The following is a 25,125-nucleotide window of genomic DNA, read 5'->3' as shown; positions in this document are numbered from 1 at the left end:
GAATGTTACATCACTTCTGCTTTCAACACGAAACATGTCGCCACTTTCACATCTGCTAGTGTTTCCAATTTATTGTCCAACCTCTGTACATCACAAGAAGAAAAACATCAGTGCTAAGGAAAATTAGCAACCTCAAGTCTCGCATAAAGAATGACAATCATAGATGACAGATTTCATCAAATGTCATCTAGAAAACAGTTCATCCATAAAGTACTTGGTAATGTATAGGCCTTGCTGCCCTCTTCAGATTTGGGAGATCATTAGACAGAATAGCTTAAAGAAAAATAAAATAGAAAGGGTACACCTGCCTTGTGCATTGCCATAAAAATTATTTATTGAGAAAATTAAAAATTGGGTTGGCCAGCTGGTCTACACGACTTAATATAAGGTGCCCTGGCCCCTTCTCCCTGCATGGTGGGGGAGGGGAGGGAGTGTCTACTCCTCAAGTACTATATATTTACTGTGTTTAGTGTGACGTGGCTGGCTTTGATGAAGAGGATACTGCCCGTGCCCTTGAAACATGTAAGCCTCGCTCCCTGTTGATGGGTATCACTCAAGCATCTTTATTGAATTCATTCTATGTGGCTGTAGTTGCTTTTCTTTATGAGTATATTGGAATACTTTATAGTTTCAATAAATTATGTTTACAGTAACACACAAGGCTGGTGCACCCTCCCTTTTTTTGTTCTTGCACCAAACGATCTACATACAACCTTCCACTTTTTATCAGCTTTCCACACCAGGAGTAAGATTGCTGACATAGCAGGAAAGGCTTGCTCTGCCCAGATCAGGATGCACTTTTTTTCTGGCTGTCACCAAGCTCCTCATCCATCCCTGATGGTTGGTGTATGCCACTACCAGGATGTTGTCTGGTCTAAAAGGCTTGACAGCTGCACAGGCCAGCGGAGGAAAGGGCAAATTGCTCATAGTTCCAGAATATTGTTTGGAAGCTTTGCTTCTTTGTACAGCCAGCAGCCCTACCCATTTTGTTTTAGGGACTGTGAACAGGTTGGAAGAGAACCTGTAAAATATTCCTTGATGAAAAGCAATAACAATGACTCCCAGAACTGAGAGTCCCTTAATGGCCTGGTAAAGATCTGATCTGCCAAGCACTGCAGAAATACTGGGAAGTTTATAAGCAAAAGAACCCTGCTATAGGAAGAGAATGGAGCTCCAACATTTACACAAAGGTGACTGTTCTGCTGACCAGCATTTAGAGCATAAGGCCTTAGGCATCTGAAAGGATACATATAACAGGCTTATCTGTAACATAAATGGAGTCCAAGTTCACACCACACATTAAGGTATTCTACAAGAACATTTTATCTGCACATAAACATCTTCAAGGCAACCAATGCACACACTGTATAGAAAAGAAACTCTAACATTTGGTCTATAGGGCCTTTTAAGGAGGGAGTATTCTCAAGTAGGAAAGTATAAGGGGAAGAAAGAGTCTGTTTGGATGTTTCCAGTTCATGTAAATAAAGTAATCAAATCAGGGATGGTGAGAAAACAAGGATATTCTGAATCTCATCGATATGTATTGAAGCTTTACTTAAAGTCAGGCAATTGATGGTTGCTCTGACAATCCTTCTTGGTCCTCAGGGGTCTGTTGATCAGAAGACCCTGCTCTTGATTCTCTGGCACCCCAGAAGGTACTGCACATGCTTTAGCGACAGGTGTGCAATTGTCATAAAACAAGCTCTGTCACAGTCAAACTTAAAGTGGTTCTAAAGACTCAAGGTTTTTTACCTTCATACATTCTATGCCAAGCCAAGCAGGAGAGGGAGAGGAAGGGGGCAGGCCGAGCCGAAGCTATGTGTGTGAATGGACATGTCCACATAGCTGCTTGCTGTGGAGGCACCTGACAGAAGGGAGGAGCCAGGAACGCCAGCGGGGTATGCGAGAAGAGGAGGATCTGGACTGCTCTGTTCAAAACCAGTACACAGAGCAGGTATGACTTTTTTTTTTTCTTTAAACAAGAATTTAGTATCATTTTAATGCTGCAAGCAGAACATTTGATAAAAGAGTATTGTATAATAGGTTAGTTTATTTCTGCTGCTCTCCATTTTGTGCCAGACATTGCCAAGCAAATAACGCAAAACACATTGGATCACTCTTCAGAAGCGGAAGTTAGTTTAAATGAGCCCTTAGGGAGCAGCCATACTCACTACATGTAAAACTAGGGCCAGCCTTGGGGAACAATAAGACCTTACTGATGTGTGCCCTTACCACAGCTGGTGGCACATGCTGAATATACTAAATATATTGGACAACATCGCAGATGGATTGCAAACAGTATGTACTGCCAGATGCAGTTACTATACACATCAGTGGTGCCCGCTCTGTGTCAAGGCTAACAGAATGCAGCGAAATGCACTCACTAAAGAAAATTGAGTGTGTTTCTGTGTATGTTTGTGCAGCCTTAATGATGCAAATCGGCGAATACAATTTTTACTAAGACAAGAAAACAGCATATTAACCAAAATAGTTTATTTCACAAAAGAAAAAAAAAAAAAAAAGACTTCTTATGCACATATCTATCCACATGCTTTACACTGCTTATATGTACAGTTTTAACAGTTTAAAGCTGCAACTTTATATTATATAGGAATATACCACATGTAATAATAATAATAAATGTCCTTAAGATACATTTTTCTTTCTATAAATAAAATCACAAACAATTCCTCGACTATACATCAAATTTTCAAGATATCCACCAGATTGTTTCACCACTTGCCACAAACTGACAGAACACAAGCCATCAACCCAAAAAGATTCTGCTACTGTTTCACAATTGTTATAACTTAAAAAAACACAGTGTAACAATCAGTGTCTACTTTCAACAGTCTACTGAAGAAAAAAAAAAGTTATGCTGACCATACACAGGGCACTTCTCTAGTAAATTAAAAAAAAAAAGATCAGGACAACCTGCCACCATATACATGTTTATATGACATGACAGATGTTTGAAGCCTGCCTTGATTTGTTCTATTGTTTTTGAGACCGAATGGCAGTTGAAATGTCTACAAAAATGCCAATAGTAATGGCCAGCTGATAAGTTTACCCAAATCTTTAACTACTAATGAATGCTGGTGGGTGTAAGGACCCATTTGATGCTTATATCTCTCTGGGGTCCTGGCATTCTCTACTTGAATCTCTAGCTCCACCCCCAAAAGCCTTTCCTTCTTCAGAACAGGCAAAGCAATCAAATTCTGCTGGTTGACATCTCCCTTGTATTCAGGTGGAGCCCCAGAGATCTAAGCAACAAAGATCCACCAACTACTATCCAATACTTAACATTACACTTTATTGATATACAGTATATATTAATTTTATGAGAAGAAACCGTAAGATGCTTAATGTTGACATCTGGGCTAGAAAATATTGTTTAAATACAAGTACCATGTGTATTCTTACTTTAATCTTTGTGTACCTTCCGTGTAATAATCAAGCATAAAACAATTCCTGCACTTTGCTTCTGTTTAGGAATTTTCCTATTATAAAGCCCAGTCAGCACAGCCATTACCTTTTGTGCACTGTCACTGGTCTTCTATCTGCCCTCTTGCAATTATCTGTAATGGGGGACCAAATCTGTCCTACACAGCTCTGCTCTCTGCACAGGCCATGTGTAGCATAAGAAATACATTTCCACTACTTTGATAAGATAATATCTGGGTATGCAAAGACATTCAGAACACTCAATTTCGATTTTTTTTTTCACTGAGAAGTATATTTAAACAACAGTTATGAGAAAACTAAAAGCTGCCCACCGATCTAACAAAATTTGTGTTTTGCCAAATAACAGCCTAGGTTGAAAAAATCCTCCAAACATAATGAACATACATTTTACGTTTTAGTGACTACATGTATATGTTTGCTGTGAGGATATATGCAGCATAAGCATCAACTATAACTATCTAATAACTAACCGTACCATAGAGAAAACATTCTAATGCCCTGAAATACAACCTTTAAAAGTGGACTAATCAAATTCGCTGTTTGAAAATTAAAAGTGTTGGTATTACTTTGATTTAAAAATTAGCTTTTTCCATAGGGACTATGTTTATTGATGTGAAACTTTAATCAGAAAATTGAGTCCTGATAGATCATTTTGCAGGTATAGCTATGTAAAACATTAAAAATAAGTGCCTATATTGTTTAATATCCAGTAATACACTGTCTAACCCCACTCTACACAGCCTCCGTTGCTTTTATTCTTGGCACTGTGCCGATAATCAGCGAGTCACTGGAGGCCGATCTGCTGACAACCTAAAGGTTTACTGCTGCTGAGGAGAGGGAGGGAACAACAGGAATAACACAGACTGTGCCAGTGGACATATTAGGGAGGGAGGAAAGAAAAGCAGGAGAGGTGACAGGACAAACTGTGCTGCAGAGGAGAGACACAAGAGTTTTAAAACTATCAGGAGAGTGTCTTATCTTATCTCCCCGATATTCTCTCCGTTCACATCACCATTAGCAGCTGTGAACCTAAGCACTGTCAGCTACTGCAGCCTTCTTCTCTAGCTGAGCCCATACATACAATCAAGGCAGGGCATGCACATATTTTCATTGCAGATTAAAATCATTTTTGACATTTTTGAGGCTAAGGAGAAGGGGAATTTTTAGTAAGGAAGCAACTGCTCTGGGCTTTACAAAAATGGCGGCCTCTAGCAAGAAGAAACAGGAGCAGTGCTGGATACAATTTACAGCACTCACTAATTTTGGTAGTATTATTATTAATGTGGAATGTATGTACCTTGCTAAAGAATATAATTTTTATCAAGTGGTTACAGGTAAAGTTTTGCTTTAAAGACCGAAATTCCGACTTTGGGTTGTCCTTGGCTGTGGTCCTTCAAGAGTCCACTATGATAGGTCAATGAAAAGTGGAAAGAGCTGCAAAGTTAATGGCTTTTTGATGCAGGTATAAATTATCACTTCATTTAGCGGACACATGAATTCAGACAGTAATGTGTCATAATGTGTAGTGTGTAAACAAAAAGCAGAACGTTAGGATGCAAACATTTGCTAGCTCTATGCTTTTACAGCAGAAGATATTTTGTATGGCTCCTCTGCAATAAAATAATTTTTAACAAGATTCTAAAGATTGTATACTCATATGCAAATGAGCTCAGTGTACACTCTCAGCATGACAGGTAGCATTAAAGTATATGAAAACCCTCACCTTGTAAAACAACCCATTCAGTTTAAAATAGAAAGGAAAGGCAAAACATATATGTGTGTGTGTATATATATATATATATATATATATATATATATATATATATATATATACACACACACACACACACAAAACATTAAACCTTTTTTCTTCCCTTTTTATAAATGATCACATACTCTCTGTTCTAAGCTGCATAAGGAGTCCAGGGAGGAGAGACAGCAGCACACTAGTCTTCCCAGAGAGGGTGTGTTAGCAGAAGTCTGCTCATTGGATGAGAGCAAGTTCCTGCACACCCAGAAAACTGATCATGCTGTGTTCTCATGTCTAGTATGGTCAGTTTTTAATAAGAAAGTAGAAGAACTGGCAGAACCACCAGGTATTTCACACAAAGGAAGCAATACAAAGAGAACAGGATAAGTTTTCATACAAGTACATGGTAAAGCAGTTACATGTCAGGAATATGAAATGTTGGAGTTGCATATTCTTTAAATCTGGTATGTATGCACAGGAGTAACCTCATCCTGGTCAGGTTAATCAAGATGGCCCAAGACAACAAACCCAGAGGGAGAATGTGGACGTTGCGTTACTGAGAGGTTGGTTTCAGAGGGAGGTTCAGTGGACGTAGGTTTTTCTTTAAATGACAGTTAAAGCAGTAGTAAACCGCAAGTATAAAAAAAAATTCTCTGCAAGGTAATGTCATAATGTGCTAGTATGCATGTCACCACTGACAGGGCTTCCATTTTCATCCGGTCTTCCTTTCGGATTCAAGAGCACCAGCCGTCTGACTGGCCGAGCTGTGATGACACCACTCCCGAACATGCATGTGGGAATCCTGGGCCACGGCACGGTGCTCTGAAGGAACGGCACAGGTATGCCGTTCCTTCAGAGTGCATGCGTTGGCTCTCAAAAAGAGCTTACATCTCCTAAATGGTAAATGTTTAGAAGATATTCATTTTACCTACAGGAAAGCTTTACTATAAGCTTACCTGTAGGTAAAAGTATTAAAAAAGAGTTTACTACTACTTTAAAGAATGTCTGAATATGACTGTTGTGGAATACAGAAAGTTCTTACACATTTAAAAGGACTTTTGCTCCTACCTAAAAAAAAAGGTGGAAATTTAAATTAATGTATTTCTGTATTGCGGTGCCTGGAATCTGTGTACAGTGATATTAAAATCACTCATAAAACCAAATTTAATTCAGGAGGCCACTGCATTGTTTTCCTTTTAAACAGCACCCAAACGCACATCTAGTGCATTGTTTCTGAAAAACGGGTGTATGTATTTTTTCCCAGGTGAATTGGCTGTGAAGTCAGTCTAATGGTCTCCTCTAAGGATCCCATAAAGAAAATAGAAAAAAAAAGTGTTTTAGGGAGTCATTGCACTTGCCCTAGGATATTGTGCTGACCAACATTTTACATTCCTTTCCCAAATATTAATGATGATATTCTAGTTTAGGTTAGCATGCCATTTTGAGATTTCAGAGTTTTCGTGCACTAGCGGACAGCTAGTTTACTAAGCCACTATATCAGTTTACCTAAGGTTTGTTATTTTTTCCCCTGCTTATGTTACATATTACTTAATAGCTGTGACACATGAGTAAATGTAATCGGAAATAGCATTAGTGAAAACACAGGCTGAAAGAAATACTGTATGCAGGCTGGCCTCTGCTTCTAAAAATGCCAGTTTCTTGAATTTTAAGCTGATCCAATGGTTTCAGTATTTTCTGACTCAATGAAAACACAGAAATGGAGACAAAGCTATGAGATTACACTTGCTGCATACTTGTTCTGCACCAGTGAATTAAAAGACTGAAGCAAGTCAGATAACTAGCATTTTCAGAGCAGTCAACAATGACAGCCAACATATTGCTGTCAACGGTTTTCCTTATAATGTTGTCTGAAGTGTTTTTTATGGTTTTCACTATGGATTGTTTGTGCAGCTTTAAAGAACCAACATTGCAGTCATAAAACCTTTGAACAGTACTAGCTACACATTGCTGGAATTATTTTTTTACATTGCTTTTACTAAATTTTAATTTATTATACCTTGATAAATATTAAGCATATTAGCAATGCATATTTCTAACTCAAATGTAAAATATTTGATTAATAGGTATGTATGCAGTATAAGGGAAGGTAACATTATAAGTAAAGCAAATAAAACCACACAACATGTGTCAGCTGTAGAATACCTTTCTTTCTGCAGAGTAATCTAGTAACAAATATTTCTGACAACCAAAATGCACATGATGGCAAATCTGTGTCAGAACAATCAAAACATTTGTATATTATAGAAGGAAGGCACTACGCTTTTAGTGGAATATGCCATGCTATCACAATGGAATCTTTTAGGCAGCAAAACTATAAATGCCAAGATTCAGGTCTAGTTAGGTTAGAATTAAAATCTACCCATATGGCAAAAAATTAAGGGGCTTTCCCTTGTAAGGTAAAAGGTGAGGTGGGAACATAACATAAAAAAAATGTTGGTACAAATTAGTCTCTGAAATAATATTGTGCAATCTAACAAATTCAAGCTAAACATATACAAATTATTATCTATTTACATTCAAAAGTAGTATGAAACATCATATAACTTAAAGTGTACATTAAAATCAGATTTAGCAACGTCAGCTTTAGCCTTTTTGAAAGACAAAGCAAAAATCAACTTCAGGGTGCAAGACAACACATATGCACATAGATGTAAAAAGCAGCAAATACAAATGTAGCAACAGAGTCCTGTAAATAAGAAGTATAGTATACCTAAAGATACGGCCACGCTGGTCAATTTAAAGTGGATTTCCAATTGTGATACACCCCAATTACTTCTGATCCTTCTGCATCTATCTTAAGCAGACATCCCCTACTCAGTTTTCCCTCATTATCAGAACGAGGGGCTTTGGTTCTGGAGCTATACAGAAACAATCCAGCTGTATGAATGGTTAGGTTTCAGTCTGCCAAGCAATGTACACAGCAGAATGATGGTCTTGCTTCTGCTTTCTAGGGAGGTTGTTCTATGAAATATCTATTGGTATTATTGCTTAGAGGTATAAAACACAGTTGGTTTATGTGGTTTTAAACAGGGCTAACGCTGCCACTGGCACACTAATTGAGTGTTTTCTAACATTTTATGAATGCAGAAAACACCTTTAAACAATAATTACCTATGTATAGACTTTATTAATATATAAGTATTCCATTAAGGTGTGCTCATCACAAAAAGAACTACAAGTCATGTTTATGATTGATTTGCAAGCTATATTTTTAGGTTCATTTACAAAGCGCTTAATGAAACATTTAATGATAATCATTTAGTTGAATGGACTGCCAACATGAGTAGACAAGTGTGTAAAACATCCTTGTTCATCTGGTAAAAACTTCTTATTTATGTGAGGAGAGTTCCTGAGATGACCCACAGATGAACGTATTCCATAAGAATAGGCCTTTGACGATTCTGAAGATAATGCAAGATGCTAACTTTACTCTTCCTTATGGACTTTTATAGGAAGGATCCCTGCACAAAAGCAGGATTGTTTTTATAGGCACATATATGTGTATGATTTCCAACAAGCATCTTCCATTTGCTCCTGTAAAGTCCAAGCTTCTTGGTTCTCTATTGAATATATATATTATATACAATAAATAATTGGTGTGTAAAGAAAGTCCCTCCTACACTGTGCTTTTTGGTGTGCATATGTTTCTGGAATAGGCAGGCACACACAGAGTTCCCACCCTCCAGTATTAGAAAGCAGCTATAAAATAACCGTAGAGTTCAGAATCATTGTTCAGTTCTTTCTGGCTCACGGTTATTGAAGTTCTGATCATTCTGGGGGAGACTAGAACAAGTGAGAGGCAATTGGACAGGTTCTGCCAAGTCCTGTAGCTGTCCTTCAATGTGGTTCCAAGATGTCATAGATTCATGTACAGTTAAAGTGTGCTCTTCCATTTGACGCTGGAGACTGTCCATTTCCTGCCTGAAAATACAGGTATACATATGTGTTAACAGCTGAGTACACATATAATTTTACAGTTTATAAAATTGTTTATCACCCTAGTTAGAGTGCAACTGCTCTTATTTTATGTCTATCCTTTATAGAGTTAGTTTATATATTTTATATCTTACACTTATTTGGGTAACTCTTCCTACCCCCTACCCCGACCTCCAACCACCCTGTCTTTTACTCACCTGTCTCCAATTCACCGACAATTTGAATGTGCACTGCACAGCCTCCTATCATAATACTCTCTGCTGGACATGTTCATGGGCACCATTGTCTACATCCAATCCTATGCAGAGTTTGAACTCGTACAGAATATGAGCTCTCCATATCATTAAATAGAGATTGCAGCACACTTATGTGGGCTCAGCAACCAAGACTCTGACAACAGGCTGTGTGGTGTTGAGAGGGCTGCATAACTGAGATCTTGATGGGTTGGGGACAGGTTAGCATAAGATAAGTATAATATCAATATTTGTATGCTGTAAGAAACTCTCAAGGTAGTAAGAAATAATTATTTGAAATACTGTAGGTACACTTTATCAAGTTCAAATTTAAAAATAACTGAGTCCTCTGGCATCTTGTATCCTCTTGGATTCTCCAGTGTCCTGGCTCTGTTCCCACCCATTTTAAAGTGAAACTTTAAAAAATTAAGACTTGCTAGATCACTTCAGGCTGGCCCCTTTTGCAGGTATAGCTACGAAAAACCTTAAAAATAATTCCTTATAGTTTAAAATCCAGTAATACACGGTGTAACCCTGCTCTAAGCAGTATGGGCATCAACTATAACTATCTAATAACTAACCGTACCATAGAGAAAACATTCTAATGCCCTGAAATACAACCTTTAAAACTGGACTAATCAAATTCGCTATTTGAAAATTAAAAGTGTTGGTATTTGCCGGCGTATAAGACGACCCCCTACTTTTCCTGTTAAAATATAGGGTTAGAGCTATACTCGCCATATAAGACTACCCCTCTTCCAACACACACCAAATAAAAATGAAAAAACATCAATTTTGATTTCATTATGGTACGCTATTTCAGTATGGTATTCCAATGATGGGGTGCTATTCCTCCCACTGACACCAATGATGGGGCACGATTCCTCCCACTGATACCAATGATGAGGCACTACTCCTCCCACTGACACCAATGATGGGGCACTATTTCATCCACTGACACCAATGATGGGGCACTATTCCTCCGATACCAATGATGGGACACTATTCCTCCCACTGACACCAATGATGGTGCCCCATCATTAGTGTCAGTGTGTGAGGAATAGTGTCCCATCATTCGTGTCAGTGGGAGGAATAGTGCCCCATCATTAGTCAGTGGGAGGAATAGTGCCCCATCATTGGTGTCAGTGGGAGGAATAGTGCCCCATCATTGGTGTCAGTGGGAAGAATCGTGCCCCATCATTGGTGTCAGTGGGAGGAATAGTGCCCCATCATTAGTGTCAGTGTGTGAGGAATAGTGTCCCATCATTCGTGTCAGTGGGAGGAATAGTGCCCCATCATTAGTCAGTGGGAGGAATAGTGCCCCATCATTGGTGTCAGTGGGAGGAATAGTGCCCCATCATTGGTGTCAGTGGGAAGAATCGTGCCCCATCATTGGTGTCAGTGGGAGGAATAGTGCCCCATCATTCGTGTCAGTGGGAGGAATAGTGCCCCATCATTGGTGTCAGTGGGAGGAATAGCGCCCCATCATTGGTGTCAGTGGGAGGAATTGCGCCCCATCATTGGTATCAGTGGAAGGAATAGTGCTCCATCATTGGTATCAGTGGAGAGAATAGTGCCCCATCATTGGTGTCAGTGGGGGGGGGGGGGGAATAGTGCCCCATCGTTGGTGTCAGTGGGGAGGAGGAATAGTGCCCCATCGTTGGTGTCAGTGGGGGAGGAACAGTGCCTCATCGTTGGTGTCAGTGTGGAGGAGGAATAGTGCCTCATCGGTGTCAGTGGGGGGAGGAATAGTGCCTCATTGTTGGTGTGAGTGGGGGAGGAATAGTGCCCCATCATTGGTGTCATTGGGGAGGAGGAATAGTGCCCCATCGTTATTGTCAGTGGGGGAGAGGAATAGTGCCAAGAGTGTCACAGCATGGTGCTGCTGCACACTTACTGGCCGCTCCCTCACTCGATTTTCGCGGGGCCGCTCGGCTCCGCTTCCTTGCCGGTGATTGGTCGCCTGTGTGCCTTTCCAGTGCTGGCGCCCAATCACCGGTGAGGAGGCGGAGCCAAGAGGCCGCGCGACCATCGAGCGGCCGAACTGAAAGAAGGAGCAGCCACGCTTCCTGGACCGGATCGTCGTGGGACCGGGTCCGGAGCCAGGTAAGGTACAGCAGCCCCCTGCCCGCCCCTGTACTTAGTGTCCCTTCCGCCACCGCGCCGCCCCTCGAAAAAATGCCGCCCTGACACCGGCTCGCCGTATACCGGCGTATAAGACGACCCCTGACTTTTCAGAAGATTTTCATGGGTTAAAAAGTCATCTTATACGCCGGCAAATACGGTACATAGATTTAAAAATCTGCTTTTTCCATAGAGACTATGCTTAATTGATGTGAAACTTTAATCAGAAAATTGAGTCCTGATAGATCATTTTGCAGGTATAGCTATGTAAAACATTAAAAATAAATGCCTATATTGTTTAAAATCCAGGAATACACTGTGTAACCCTGCTCCGCACATGCTCTCCATTTTAAGCATTTTTAGGCACTGTGCCAAATTTGTAGAGGCCGATTTGCTGACAGTCTAAGGATTAAAGCAGAACTGAGGTCTTGTTCACACCATGGTGCAGAGACATCAGTTTTTCTGCCCGCTTTCTGCACGGACATAACAAATCAATTGTTCTCTATGCGTCCTGTTCACACCACAACACAGATTTTTTTCTGCACAGGAATGCAATGTGTATAAAACTCATTAAAGCGTGCATGAAAACTGATGTCTCTGCAAGCAAAATCTGCATGTCAGTTTCCATCAGTTTTCATGCAGGTATGGTATGAACAAGGTCTAAACCTATTGATTTCACCATTTCAAAAAACAGTTACATTCCCAGCACATACCAGAAATGCTAACTGTCACATTTGCTTGTGTTCTCTACCAAACTGTCAAACCATCAAATGACTGGTGTTATAAATGATCACATATGCAGCTCCATGACAGTTAGAGATCAAACAAATGGCAGCTTCCATGGCTATAAAGGATAGGAGGGTTAAGTTCTGCTTTAACTGCTGCTCAAGGGCTCTGGGCTTTAACAAAATGGCAACCTCCAGCAAGAAGAAACAGGAACAATGGCTGGAGGCAGTTTACAGCACACGCTAATTTTGGTAGCATAATTATTAATGTGGAATGTATGTTCCTTGCTGAAGAACATTATTTTTTTATCAAGTTGTTATGGGTAAAGTTCTGCTTTAAGATTGTTGCCTTGTCCCATCAACCTCTGGGTGTTCCCAATACTCCTGCAGACTTCTTTATTATTGAAACAAAAATCAAGAAAAAGATATCTGGTCATAAAAGCCAGAGCAGCTAGAAACTCAAATGGACAAACTTTGCCAACAGTTGGATATCTGAACTAATCAAATTAGTTTTTAACTAATTCCCTGGATAACTGAACTGATAAAACAACCTTAGAATTAAAGGCCTGACAGTAGAGAGTTTTTTTATTCTATACTTTAAACAATTTAAAATAAAAAAATATATGCATTGTTTTAAAGTTATTACTTTAATTGTCGAAGACAGCTGTTCAGATTATTCAAAGGTTCTTTGCTTATAGAAGTAGGTTTCAGGAGCTCCTCTAGTAGTGAGGCGGGTACTGGACAGTCTGGTATCTTAACTGGAGTTACTGGATTGGATGAGGTTATATCTCCTTTCAACTCTTTTCTCTGGGTAAAAAAAAAAATGAAATATCAGTTGTAAATAGATATCAAATCATATTTGTTATGAGGCACATAAAAACAGCAAATAATCAAAATGATAGTGTAATAATGTGTTATAAAGATGCAAGCACTGATAAAGAGCATCTTGCTTTACAATGCATTCTGCAGAAGTCAGCACTCAAACAGCAGAAGTTGCACATACTATTACTTTGAAATGAGTACACGCACTGACTTTATACATAACTATGTTAAGAAGGAATGATGACTGCAAGAAAATGAAACCCTTTTGTACAGAGTGGTTATTCAATTATCTGAGAAGGTTTAAATATTAATAGGAATCTTTATTTAAAAAAAATAAAATCACATTAGAAGTTTTTTTTTAATCTCATAGGAGTAAAATTTTTTTGCTTTAAAGAAAACGACACTTGGATAAGCACCTTCTTTAGACGACCTTGTCTAAGATCCAGCTTCAGCTGCTGATTTTGCTGCAGCAAGATTTTCATGCTATTCTTCAGCTCAGTCACCTTTGCCTGTAGCATGAATTTATCCTTCTGGGTAATAGTGAGATCCTCACGAACAACTTCAAGCTCAGACTTTAGATTCTAAGGACAGAAACAGCAGGTAAAAAAAAACAAGGCTCCAAATAATCATGCAAATACAGTGATACCTCGGTTCACGAATGCTTCTGTTCACAAACAACTCCATTTGCGAACAGAAGAGTTCGCAATAATTTACTTCAGTTGCGAACTCCACTTCGGTTGACGAACACCAGCTGCGGCCATCTTCCCTGCTCTGACACGTGGTCCTGACTTCCTGTAGGCGAGATCACGGTCACAGACAGACACTGAAAGTGTACTGTGAAGACACTTACAGTACTGAGAAGATTTTGGTGTGCTTTTTAGCATACACTGTACAGTACTGTACATCCCTGTGCACACTTGCCGTAAAGCTTTTTTTGTGTACTTTTGAGCACATACTTTACCGGACATCCAGTATGACTCCAAAGAAAATTCAGAGCAAGCATGGTGGTGAGAAGAAAGTGTGGAGCAGTAATGAAGCTGACAAGAATGTGCAGATCAAGCATGTTGTTAAAAAGAAAGTGCAGAGTGGTAATAAAAATGACCAGAAGCACCACCCCAACATAACTGTAACTAACAGAGTGTTTAATCTGATGAATGATAACATGGTCTCTCATTTTCGGAGGGTTATGCAGCACAGGAAAAGACAAGTGACATTGGACAGATTTTTCACCAAAACTGAGCCTGCAGCTAACAGACAAAAAAGAAAGGAAACCCCTGAAGGAGATCTCCCCAATGTCCTTATGGAGGGGGACTCTCCCTCCAAACAATAACCGCCTCCCACCCGCCTTCCTGTCCTCCACGCCTGAAGTCGTCTCAAGCAAGGTTAGTGTTCTCTCTCTTCATACTGTACTGTACTTTGTTTCATAAAAAAAAAAAAACGGATTAATCTTATTTACATTGAACCTTATGAGAAAATTTTATTCGGTTGGAGACCAAATTTGGTTCGCGACCATGTTTGTAGGGGTCAGAACGAATTAACCTGATTTACATTGAACACTATGGGAAAATTAGCCTTGGTTCATGACCAGAGTCATGGAACGAATTAAGTTCGTGAACTGAGATATTACTGTATAAAATTAAACAATTACCTGTTTAAACATGATCTATGATACACATGAACACACAGTTTGGGAGCTGTCATACTTTCAAAAATGAAGGTATGGAAAACAATAACAGAATATTGGCCAACACATTTACCAGTCACTAAAACAATGACTGTATTTAAAATTACTCTGTAAATAAGTATCAGAAACATACCAGAACTTATCTCTACCCTTGTTCTGGGTCAGCCACAAAGCATCAGAGTGTCAACTAGGGAACTAGCATTTTCAGCAACAACAGCCTCCATTGGTCTCTTATGACAGATTACCTTTAAGTGGCTTTGTGCCCATGCAAGTAAAGACAGCTTTTAAGGCACTTTTGCAAATGTGATAGTTGAACGTATAACTGAACACGTATGTCACACCTTGTAATGGATGAGCCTTCGAAACCTGTCACTATACCCAAACACAATATTAAAGTTTGATGTCTATTTTTAGGTTTATGGAGATATAAATAAATGCATATCAAATATTTAAATGGAATATAAGTCAGTGACGGAGTGAAAGTATAGTGTACCTGAAGTATGGTCTGGACATTTTCCAGCTCTCTATGGTTGCGTTGCTCAGACATGTCCAGTTGCTGCTTCAAAGACTGAATCTCACGCTCCTTCTGTTCCAATTCCCATTTAAGATCCTCCACCTAGAAAAAAAAAAATAGGATACATACAGCTATACAATATTACTGGTAATAGCAAAAAGGAAAAACACAACCCTTGTTCACTTTAAAAATACCTATAATAATATTTATCCAAAGCTAACATGTTCAATATTCCAGTAAAATGAAACTGCTTCATTCCCATGTTTGTCTTGCTCAACTGTAAGTTTTGGTGTGAAGATGTACAAGTATACACAGATAAATGGACATCAAAGCAGAAATCAGGATGCATTTCACACAAAATGCTTAATCAAAATCCTTTCGATTAAGCAGTTTTTGCAAAATGCATCAGGGTTTCTTCTTTGATGTCCATTTATCTGTGCATGCTTGTACATCTTCACAATAAATCATATGTTAGAACAAGATACATATAGGAATTAAACAGTTTAATTTTAAAGGAATTTATTTGAACAAGTTACCGTATTTTTCGCTCCATAAGACGTACTTTTTCCCCCCAAAAAAGGGGGGAAAATGTCAGTGCGTCTTATGGAGCGAATGTAAAGTGGCCTGTCCGGTATTTCTGCCACCACCATGTCAGAATATCGGGCCAGCCGCTCAGCTCTTCTCTCCTGCAGGACCTTACCTGTTCCTCGCTCCAGCGCTGCAGTCTTCCCGCGGCGGCTTTTGTGATAGCCGGGTGCCCGCTGCGCTTTGTGAATGGTCCGGCGTCTTCTGGGACACCTAACAGGTCCCAGAAGGCACTGGGCAATTCACAAAGCGCAGCACTTCTCGCGCATGCGCAGTGGGCACCTGGCTGTCACAGAAGCCGCTGCGGGAAGAAGGAAGGACAACTCCGCGGAAGTGGGAGCGGGTATCTGTCAAATTCAGGTACCCGTTTCCCCTCCCTCCCCAAAGGTCCGCAGTCTCTGGTAATCTCCTTTACGGTCTGCATTCTCTGGTCATCTGTACTATGTCCACAGTCTCTGGTCATTCCCTGTACTATGTCTGCAGTCTCTGGTCATCCCCTGTACTGTGTCCGCAGTCTCTGGTCATCCCCTGTACTGCGTCTGCAGTCTCTGGTCATCTCCTGTACTGTGTCCGCAGTCTCTGGTCATCCCCTGTACTGCGTCTGCAGTCTCTGGTCATCCCCTGTACTGTGTCTGCAGTCTCTGGTCATCCCCTGTATTGTGTCCGCAGTCTCTGGTCATTCCCTGTACTGTGTCCGCAGTCTCTGTCCATTCCCTGTACTGTGTCCGCAGTCTCTGTCATCTCCTGTACTGTCTGCAGTCTCTGGTTATTCCCTGTACTGTGTCCGCAGTCTCTGGTCATCTCCTGTACTATGTCCGCAGTCTCTAGTCATTCCCTGTACTATGTCCGCAGTCTCTGGTCATCTCCTGTACTGTCTGCAGTCTCTGGTCATTCCCTGTACTATGTCCGCAGTCTCTGGTCATCCCCTGTACTGTGTCCGCAGTCTCTGGTCATCCCCTGTACTGTGTCCGCAGTCTCTGGTCATCTCCTGTACTGTGTCTGCAGTCCATTGGTTCAGAATATTTTTTTTCTTGTTTTTCTCCTCTAAAACCTAGGCGCGTCTTATGGTCAGGTCCGTCTTATAGAGCGAAAAATACGGTAACTTTGGATAAATAATATTACAGCTATTTTAAACATACCAAGCCCAGGCAAGGTCTGAAAGCCATGATCCTCGACATGTGCGTTATGTAAAGCCCGCTCCCCATGGCACCAACATTTCTGGGTCAATATAACATTTTCCTTGGTTTGGAATAGTTCATAAGATACTGGTAAAACAAATGCTTCAAACAAAAGACAAAAATTTTTGGATAGAGGAGGTACAGATCAGAATCCCTGTCAGAAATTGTAATGCTTTCTGTGCCTCTGTTAGGGTGATTCAACCTCTCTATTTGTCCTAACTGCTGCCACAGAGAAAAACGTAAGGGAAAATCCAAAATTAGAGTTGCCATTAGAACAACTTACTTCACTTTGGAGAGATTGCTCATCACTTTTTGTTGTGTTCGCAGGACAAGAAAAGAAGGATAGTCTCTCCAACGGGACACAAATGACAAAACATTCTGTGTTTTTAACCATTCCCTATTTTTCTAAAGTTTTAAAAATAGTAACCTTTGAGTTACCTTTACATTCCTTATCTTGAGTACAGTACAGGACTGATATTCATAGACTGTGTACTATATGCGGCTACCTTCAGGTGATTGGACACTGACAAAAAATTATTGCTACGGTCGCCTCTAGAGCATACCCTTATAACCTTGCCAATTCTGTGAGGCTCCAGTTTGAGTAGGTCTATGTACCACATTCTTCTGTGCCATATTTGGTGCAATGAGAATCAATGTGACCCATTCCTCTTCTATCTTGCGCAGCTGTCGAGGTAGCATCTTTATCAGAGGAAGGCATAAGCCAGTTGGAATTGAGTGAAAGGAATCATCAGATCATCCACTTTGAAAACTACAGGATCATTGGTCTTGGCTAGATTTGGTTAGCTTGTTGCTAAACTTGGAGACCAGCATGTCCCCATCTGGTTTTCCCCACCTATGACAGAGATTTTGAAAGACTACTCCCCTGAGTCTAGGTGTGGACGGCTTAGAAAATCTGTCTGCCAATTGTCCACTCTGAGAATAGGGGTGGAATATAAGCTTCTGCCTATGAGAGTATTATAATTGTTTCTTTCAGGGCTACTAGGCTTCTCCCCCCCCCCCCCCCCCCCAAGATTTCTGCAAGCCACAGCTGTGGCACTGTCATATTGTACTTTGATGGAGGTCCAATAGTGCAGATGCACTATTGACTCCTGTGAGGACATTTCCCCCCAAACAGTCAGGAAGTCGTAAACTCCACCCCAGGCTGTAAGAATCTGTAGTTACCATGCTCCAATTCCTGTTGAGGAACTACCTTAACACTTTTAAGGCAGGATTAGAGATCCACCACCATGCCAGGGAGATCTTCGGTCAGATGCATTGGGCTATCCAAGAATTGGGACTGCCTGTTCTACAGCTTGAGAATGTTGAACTGAAAGGAACATGTGCAAAGGAATTGCCTAGGAGCCCTTCATGAGGCCCAGAACACTCATGCAGAAATGAATCAAGGGGTGTCATTGTGGCCTAAAGATCCAAGAGCTGAACCTTAGGGAGGCAATCTTTTCCAAAAGGATGACAATTTTATCTTGGACTGTATGCAAGAGTACACACAAATATGGTGTGAGGGCTGGATGGCAGACTTTGAAAAGTCGATTATTTAGCCAATGGTTTGAAGAAACTATGGAGGATGATGTTTGGAGCAGTCCCTCAACCTCCGCTTGTGACAGCGGGCAGGGGATTGTCTCCAGGCACCTGCTGTCCCATTGTAAAAACAACATGGCTGTGTAGGGCTCTGGCCACACAGCAGTGTAATTCATTCACAGAGGCTGACGGCTTGTAGTTCTAAATTAACTATGAGAGTGCTGATGAGCGTCCTTGTAATTCATTGACTCCTGCATATCAGTAACTGTCTGCCCGTACAAGAGGTACAGGCAGACAGCTGTACCGAGTGACTTGCATGACCTTGCCATTGGACCTGCGATCCAACTGAGTGCAATGCTTTGCAGGCTTAAGCGTAAAAAAGATAAGATAATTTTTTATTTGCAAAATCATGTGCATTTATTTATTTTTAAATGTGAACTTAGCAGTTAAAGTCCAGGCTTTGCCTGTCACGGTGGGCATACCCCCAAAGGGGACTACTGGACTAGGTGCCTTCTGGAAACAAAAGGGCTGTGATGATGGCTTCTGGCTTCCTGAAATTTTAGGAGGGATCCAGTTCTTCCAGTAGCTTTGTAAAGAACAAACGAATTGTATAGAGCCAACTGAAATATATAGACACTTTTTGTACCAGTGTCTAGCTCTGCAGGAGGCTAAATATGGCTTCATCATTTGGTTGTTGAATTCACCTCTCATATTTAGATTATGCACAGAGGCTTTTTAACAACACCAGATGCCATGTGAATTTGGACCGTCGTGTCTGGATGAATGGAAGACAGGATAAATACATCACTTATGTCCTTCCATTTCACTGCTAGTAGTTTTTCATGCCGCAAGCAGTCTTTCTTCCCCGTTCTAGGTGGGGTGTTAACGAGCTGTTGGGGGAAGCCCCTGTGATTATGTCACATGGTGCCACAGTAGCCAATTTTTTGAAGGAACAAATGTCTAAAAAATGGCATGCTTGCATAAAAGGTGTTCATGTACAAATGGTAACACATATGGAACAAGAGTAACAAGTCCTACACTATCTTACCACTGCTCCCCATGTAGTCTGGGCATCCGGGGGCTCTGCTTGACTGTCTTTTCCCTCATAAATTCTAAAGTGGTATGTATAGCCTGTGGCCCTCTCACAAAGCTTACATATTTTGACCCCATATTTGGCATGCTTGCTGGGGAGATATTTCTGGTTTGCAAGCCTGCCAGTAAAATGTACAAGGGACTCATGTATGCAGATGTTTTGTTAGGGGGTATACACATCTGTAAATTTCTAGGACTAGTTTATGAGGGGCCAAATTTTTTTGGAGCCGATCATAGACAGGGTCACCCAGGGACGATAAAGGTTAGTGTCACTGAAATGCATAAAACACATCATCATATCAAATAATTTCCTGGCCATTGCAGCAGAGAACACCGGTTTCAATATGATGCATTGGGTAGGGCTGTTGTCTAAAAGGCCAGGATACTATTGGTGCTTGCCAGATAACCAAAAAGTAGTGCAGGACCAGTACTGGTGTCCTGCTGCATCTGAGCATAATTATGAGTTTCTAGCACTGCTGCAACATGGAGTCGGATATGCCTAATTTTAGCAGGGACCTCTTCACCATTGTCCGAGCTAGCTGTCAGGGTGCGACCGCTTTCTAGGTTCATATTCTGAGCTTGATTCTTACAGTGAAGCCTTCTCTTTGCTTTCATCTGTCATGCTAGAAATCCTGTATGCCTCCTCACGAGTGTACCTTATTTTTGGACATTTTGGGCACTAACTTTACAGGTACCTAGTGGCGACTATAGGAAAAAGAGCCAGTGGCTACCAATTGGGGACTGCTTGTGCTAGAAATAAAATTAACTGCTAGAGTTATCAGAGATCAGGCCTGATCTTGCTGAAACTGCAGTTTTGCAGATAATGTATCACAGGTGGCAGTGATCAAAAAAATTATACTGACACTGCACTTGTTGAGAGGGGGCTAAACGTAAATGCTGGCAGTGAAGGGGGCTGATCTTGCCAACACTGCACGTTTGGGGACATTATATTATTGGGGACACTAGTATATTTCTGACCATGACATGGACACAGACACACACTCTACTAGTAATAGCAGTGATCAGAAACTTATAGTGTGACCATGCATCTAAAAGTGCAGCGCTAATCACCAATAATTATATAAATTGTGAACAAATTATAACAAACAAGCGAAAAACAACCACTGTGAAGTGATTAAATTAGTCCCAGTGCCAAAGAAAATGTTAAAATGTCCAGAAATCCAATCATGTGTCTCCAGTGCACACATGCGTGGTGACGTATGCCCTAGCTCCACCTAGGGTATGTCACCATCCATGCGCAATCCCGCGGCCATCTTGGAAGTGGTACACGCAGTTTCCTTGCCCTTATACAGCACTGTATTGGATTTTGTTTAATGTAAGTGCATTACTTTGGTTTAAATAAAATTTGCTAAGGATTTTACAATATGGGAAGCTTTTTTTGTTCCATGTACCTGCCCTCTATATGCACAATATCAATCATCCATTTGGAGTGCGGGAATACTGTTTGACATATGGTTTGAGACTGTGGAGGAAATGGAGCAGTTGCCAATTGAGTATGCTTGTGCCTAATTTGACCACTCTGCAATATGATGGTCAAATTCATCTGGTAAGTCTCCCTTGAGCACTGAGTGGAGTGAAACGTGGTGCATTTGGATACACTTGTTTATCTTCAGTCACTGGAGACATATGATTGGATTTATGGACATTTTAAAGTGTTCTTTGGCACTGCGACTGATTTATCACTAACAGTGGTTGCTTTTCGCTTGTCATAATTTGTTCATAAGTTATATAATTTTTGGTAATTAGTGCTGCACTTTTATATGCATGTTTTTGATATTTATAGTATCAGAATATAGTGCTGGAAGCTTATGTATTTTATTGACCAGCGTGGATTCTTATGCTATTTTCACATATAGTGTGACTATGATAATGTGGCGGGCAATCAGGAACTGGCGGTAACTGACACTGGATGGGAGGGGGACACTAACTGACACTATTTGATGTCGCTAGTAACACTAATACAGTGATAATACTGTACACTAATATTGTACTGACACTGGCTGGGTGAAAGGGGTGGTCTGGAGGGCAATTAAGGTGTTAAATGTGTGCCTAACAAGTGTATGAGATTTTACTCACACAATGACTGGCTTTCTTACCTGATTTCAGCTCTGAATGGTAACAGAATTCAGGAAGCAGAACCAGCAACATCTTGTTGTGTATTTAATAACACACATAGATCTCTGTGCTGGCCAGAGTGATCAGCAGGTTCAAATTTCTGGCTGCAAGCCTGCTGACAGAGGGCTCGTTCACACTTGGCTGTTTTACCAACGCTTGCCAAACGCCCCTATAGCGTTTGGCAAGCGTTGGTCCGGTGTTTGTAGAGCGTTTTTTTAATGCTCGGCAAATGCTCCACAAACGCCCCATGGCCGGTTTAGCGGAGGTTGCTAGGCGTTTGCCGAGCGTTACAAATGCCTATAATGCAGTTTGAATGGTGTTAACGCCCCGCAACCGCGTCGCAACTGCACCACAAACGCCAGCCGGGCGTTTGCGGAGCGGCACCATAGACTAGAATAGGAGGCTTCAATGCCTCCTGACTCGACCAGAGGCGTCCGTTTTGCCGCTACACAAACGCTCCCGTTAGAACAGCACCATGTGCTGTAATGTGCAGAATAGGCAGAGGCGTTTGGGAAGCGGTAAAAACGCTTCCCAAACGCCTCTCTGCCACCTGCACACAACGCTAGTGTGAACGTAGCCTTACTCATGCTGTGTCCATATATAGCAGGAGCAGCAGGATGATGCGCCCATAAAGCAGGAAGTCCGTAGCGGAGGAACAACAAAGCCGCAAGCTAGCAGTAATAGTTAACTGCTGGTCGGCAAGTAGTTAATTTTGCAATGCATTTTTACAAAGCCTTGGTTGTTATAACACAATGCAATATATTGCACAAACATCTAAAGATTGTTTGAAATATAGTACAGCATGCTCGGTTTTTGTGCATGGTATAAATATTTTTTAGTCAGATAACTATGAAAAGTTGCAATAGTGCTCTAGGAGTCTTTTGTAATGTATTAAATGTTTATTAGTAAAATTTATATAGATAGCAAAAATAACAGTTTGAAAACTCCTCACGACAAGTCATCATAGTTTCCTTATAAAGGAAACATTGCATAGGAAGCTTGCAAATAGGCTATGAACAAATTTTATGTAATGACTGTCAGATACTTTTTACACTTACAAATATAGTAATATTACTGATAATTCTTCCATCATTAATAATGTCTTTAAGGGAGAAACACAGACATTATAGAAGATCTGTATTACCTCCTGATTGATTTCAGGCTTTTTGCTGAGTTGATCATCCAATTCCCTCTGCAATAGCACCAGCTGGGAACGAGCTTCAGCCAGCTCCTGCTGGAACTGGGACAGTTCTTCAGAGTGTTTTTCATCCTGAGTCCTACAGGGTAAAACCATGGCAATCAATCACATTAAGCCTGCTGCATATATAAATGCTTAATAACATTTTATGAAAATAATGTTATGTAATATTATAAAACTTTATAGTGTGGCGCTACTCAATACTTTAAACATAGTGCTAAAATACTGGGTTTAAACTATGAAGTACTATAAAACACCTTCTTCTATTAGAAGTGCATCATCTACAAATTCTCAAAATAATGATTTGCAACGAACTATAGAACACCTCCCTCCACTGATATACCATGTATTCCTGTGCAAAATCTATATAATTATTTGTGACATCCACATTATGCAAAAACCTGGAAAAAAGTGCTCTTATTGTGCAACTGGTGTAAAACGTACTAAAAAAAACACCTACTTTCACAGAAACACAACATGTATACCCGGTGCAAATCTATACATTTACAAATATTTGTGACATCCACAGTTTATGCAATCCCAATATACATATCCTTGAAAAAAGTGCTATAGTGCAACTGATGTACAACGTACTAAAACACAGCTCCCTCCACTGAAATACAACATGTGTTCCTGTGCAAAGTCTATGCAATTATAAACATTTGTGACATCCACAGTTTTTGCAATCCCAGTAGTGACTTCTTTTAAAAAGTGCTCTTATTATGCAGTCTACTTAAAGTGTGACACTCATGCTCCCCTGTATTGATCCGCACTCACCAGAACTCCAAGACTCCCTTTTTTACAGGCGAGTCATATGCGCTAGATATAGTCTGGCTGGAAAAAAAAGATAAAAGTCCATCCAGTTCAACCATAAAAAAAAAAAAAAAAGTTATATTCCTACACCCACAGTTGATCCAGATGAAGGCAAAAAAAAACCCACCAGCAAAGCATGATCCAATTTGCTCCTGAAGGGGAAAAATTTCCTTCCTGATCCCACAAGAGGCAATCGGATATTCCCTGGATCAACTTTACCTATAAATGTTAGTAACCAGTTATATTCTGTGTATCCAAGAAATAATCCAGGCCTTTTTTAAAGCAATCCACTGAGCTGGCCAGTACCAACTCTTGAGGGAGTCTATTCTACATTTTCACAGCTCTTACTGTAAAGAAACCTTTCCGTATTTGGAGATTAAATTTATTTTCCTCCAGATGTAAAGAGTGCACCCTTGTCCTCTGTGATGACCTCAGGGTGAATAGCTCTACACCGAGTTCACTATATGAACCACTGATGTATTTATACATGTTGATCATATCCCCCCCTTAATCTCCTCTTCTCAAGAGAGAATACATTTTTACAGTATAAAATGATCTCTCTCTCTCTCTGGAGTCTATACCTCTTTTAATACAAGAGAAGATTTTGCTTGCTTTAGAAACCGCAGCTTAACATTGCATGTCATTATTAAGCTTGTGATCTACCAGAACTCTCAGATCCTTCACCACCATTGATTCCCCCAGTTGTATCCCCCTAGTATGTATGATGCATGCATATTCTTTGCCCCCAAGTGCATAACCTTACATTTATCAACATTAAACCTCATTTGCCACATAGTTGCCCAATTAAACAGTGCATTGAGGTTGGCTTGTAAATTGAAGACATCCTGTAAGGACGTTATTCCACTGCAAAGCTTGGTGTCATCTGCAAAGACTGAAATGGGATTTTTAATCCCAGACCCTATATCGCTTATAAGTGTATTAAAAAGTAAGGGTCCCAACACTGAACCTTGGGGTACATCACTGACAACCCTAGACCATTAGAGTATGAATCATTAACCATTACTCTCTGAATACTATCTTTTATCCAGTTTTCTATTCATTTACATATGGATTTTTCCAAGCCTGTGTGTGTCACATTAGCCATGTGTGGGGAACTGTGTCAAATGGTTTTGCAAAATCCAAGTATGCCACGTCTACCGCCACCCCTCTGTCCAAGGTTTTGTTCACTTCCTCATAAAAAGAAATCAGATTTGTTTGACAACTTCTGTCTTTCATGTATCCATGCTGTCTGTTGCTTAAAATATTTTCTCCAAACGTCTTCCAGGACAGCCTCCTTGAGACGTAGAGCTCCT

General features: G+C 40.5%; 1 protein-coding gene across 2 annotated transcripts in view; it reads right to left on the bottom strand.

The window, feature by feature from the left end:
• Nucleotides 1-2,478: 2,478 nt before the first annotated feature.
• The window catches only part of GOLGA3 (golgin A3), a 117,144-nt gene continuing 94,497 nt past the window's right edge, over nucleotides 2,479-25,125 (bottom strand). For both annotated transcript variants that reach the window (XM_089653661.1, XM_089653662.1), the window contains exons 20-24: nucleotides 22,946-23,078; nucleotides 15,254-15,376; nucleotides 13,493-13,657; nucleotides 12,901-13,061; nucleotides 2,479-9,157 (exon numbers count right to left, since the gene is read on the bottom strand). In XM_089653661.1, the coding sequence (XP_089509787.1) occupies nucleotides 8,962-9,157; nucleotides 12,901-13,061; nucleotides 13,493-13,657; nucleotides 15,254-15,376; nucleotides 22,946-23,078 (778 nt within the window). In that variant the 3' untranslated portion in view covers nucleotides 2,479-8,961. The remainder of the gene's footprint in view (nucleotides 9,158-12,900; nucleotides 13,062-13,492; nucleotides 13,658-15,253; nucleotides 15,377-22,945; nucleotides 23,079-25,125) is intronic.

Source organism: Staurois parvus, unplaced genomic scaffold, assembly GCF_062004578.1.
Source record: "Staurois parvus isolate SC_StPar_1 unplaced genomic scaffold, SC_StPar_1.0 ptg000719l, whole genome shotgun sequence".
Classification (NCBI taxonomy): domain Eukaryota; kingdom Metazoa; phylum Chordata; class Amphibia; order Anura; family Ranidae; genus Staurois; species Staurois parvus.
Note: the sequence above shows the minus strand (reverse complement) of the source record. Positions and strands in the feature narration are given on the sequence as shown.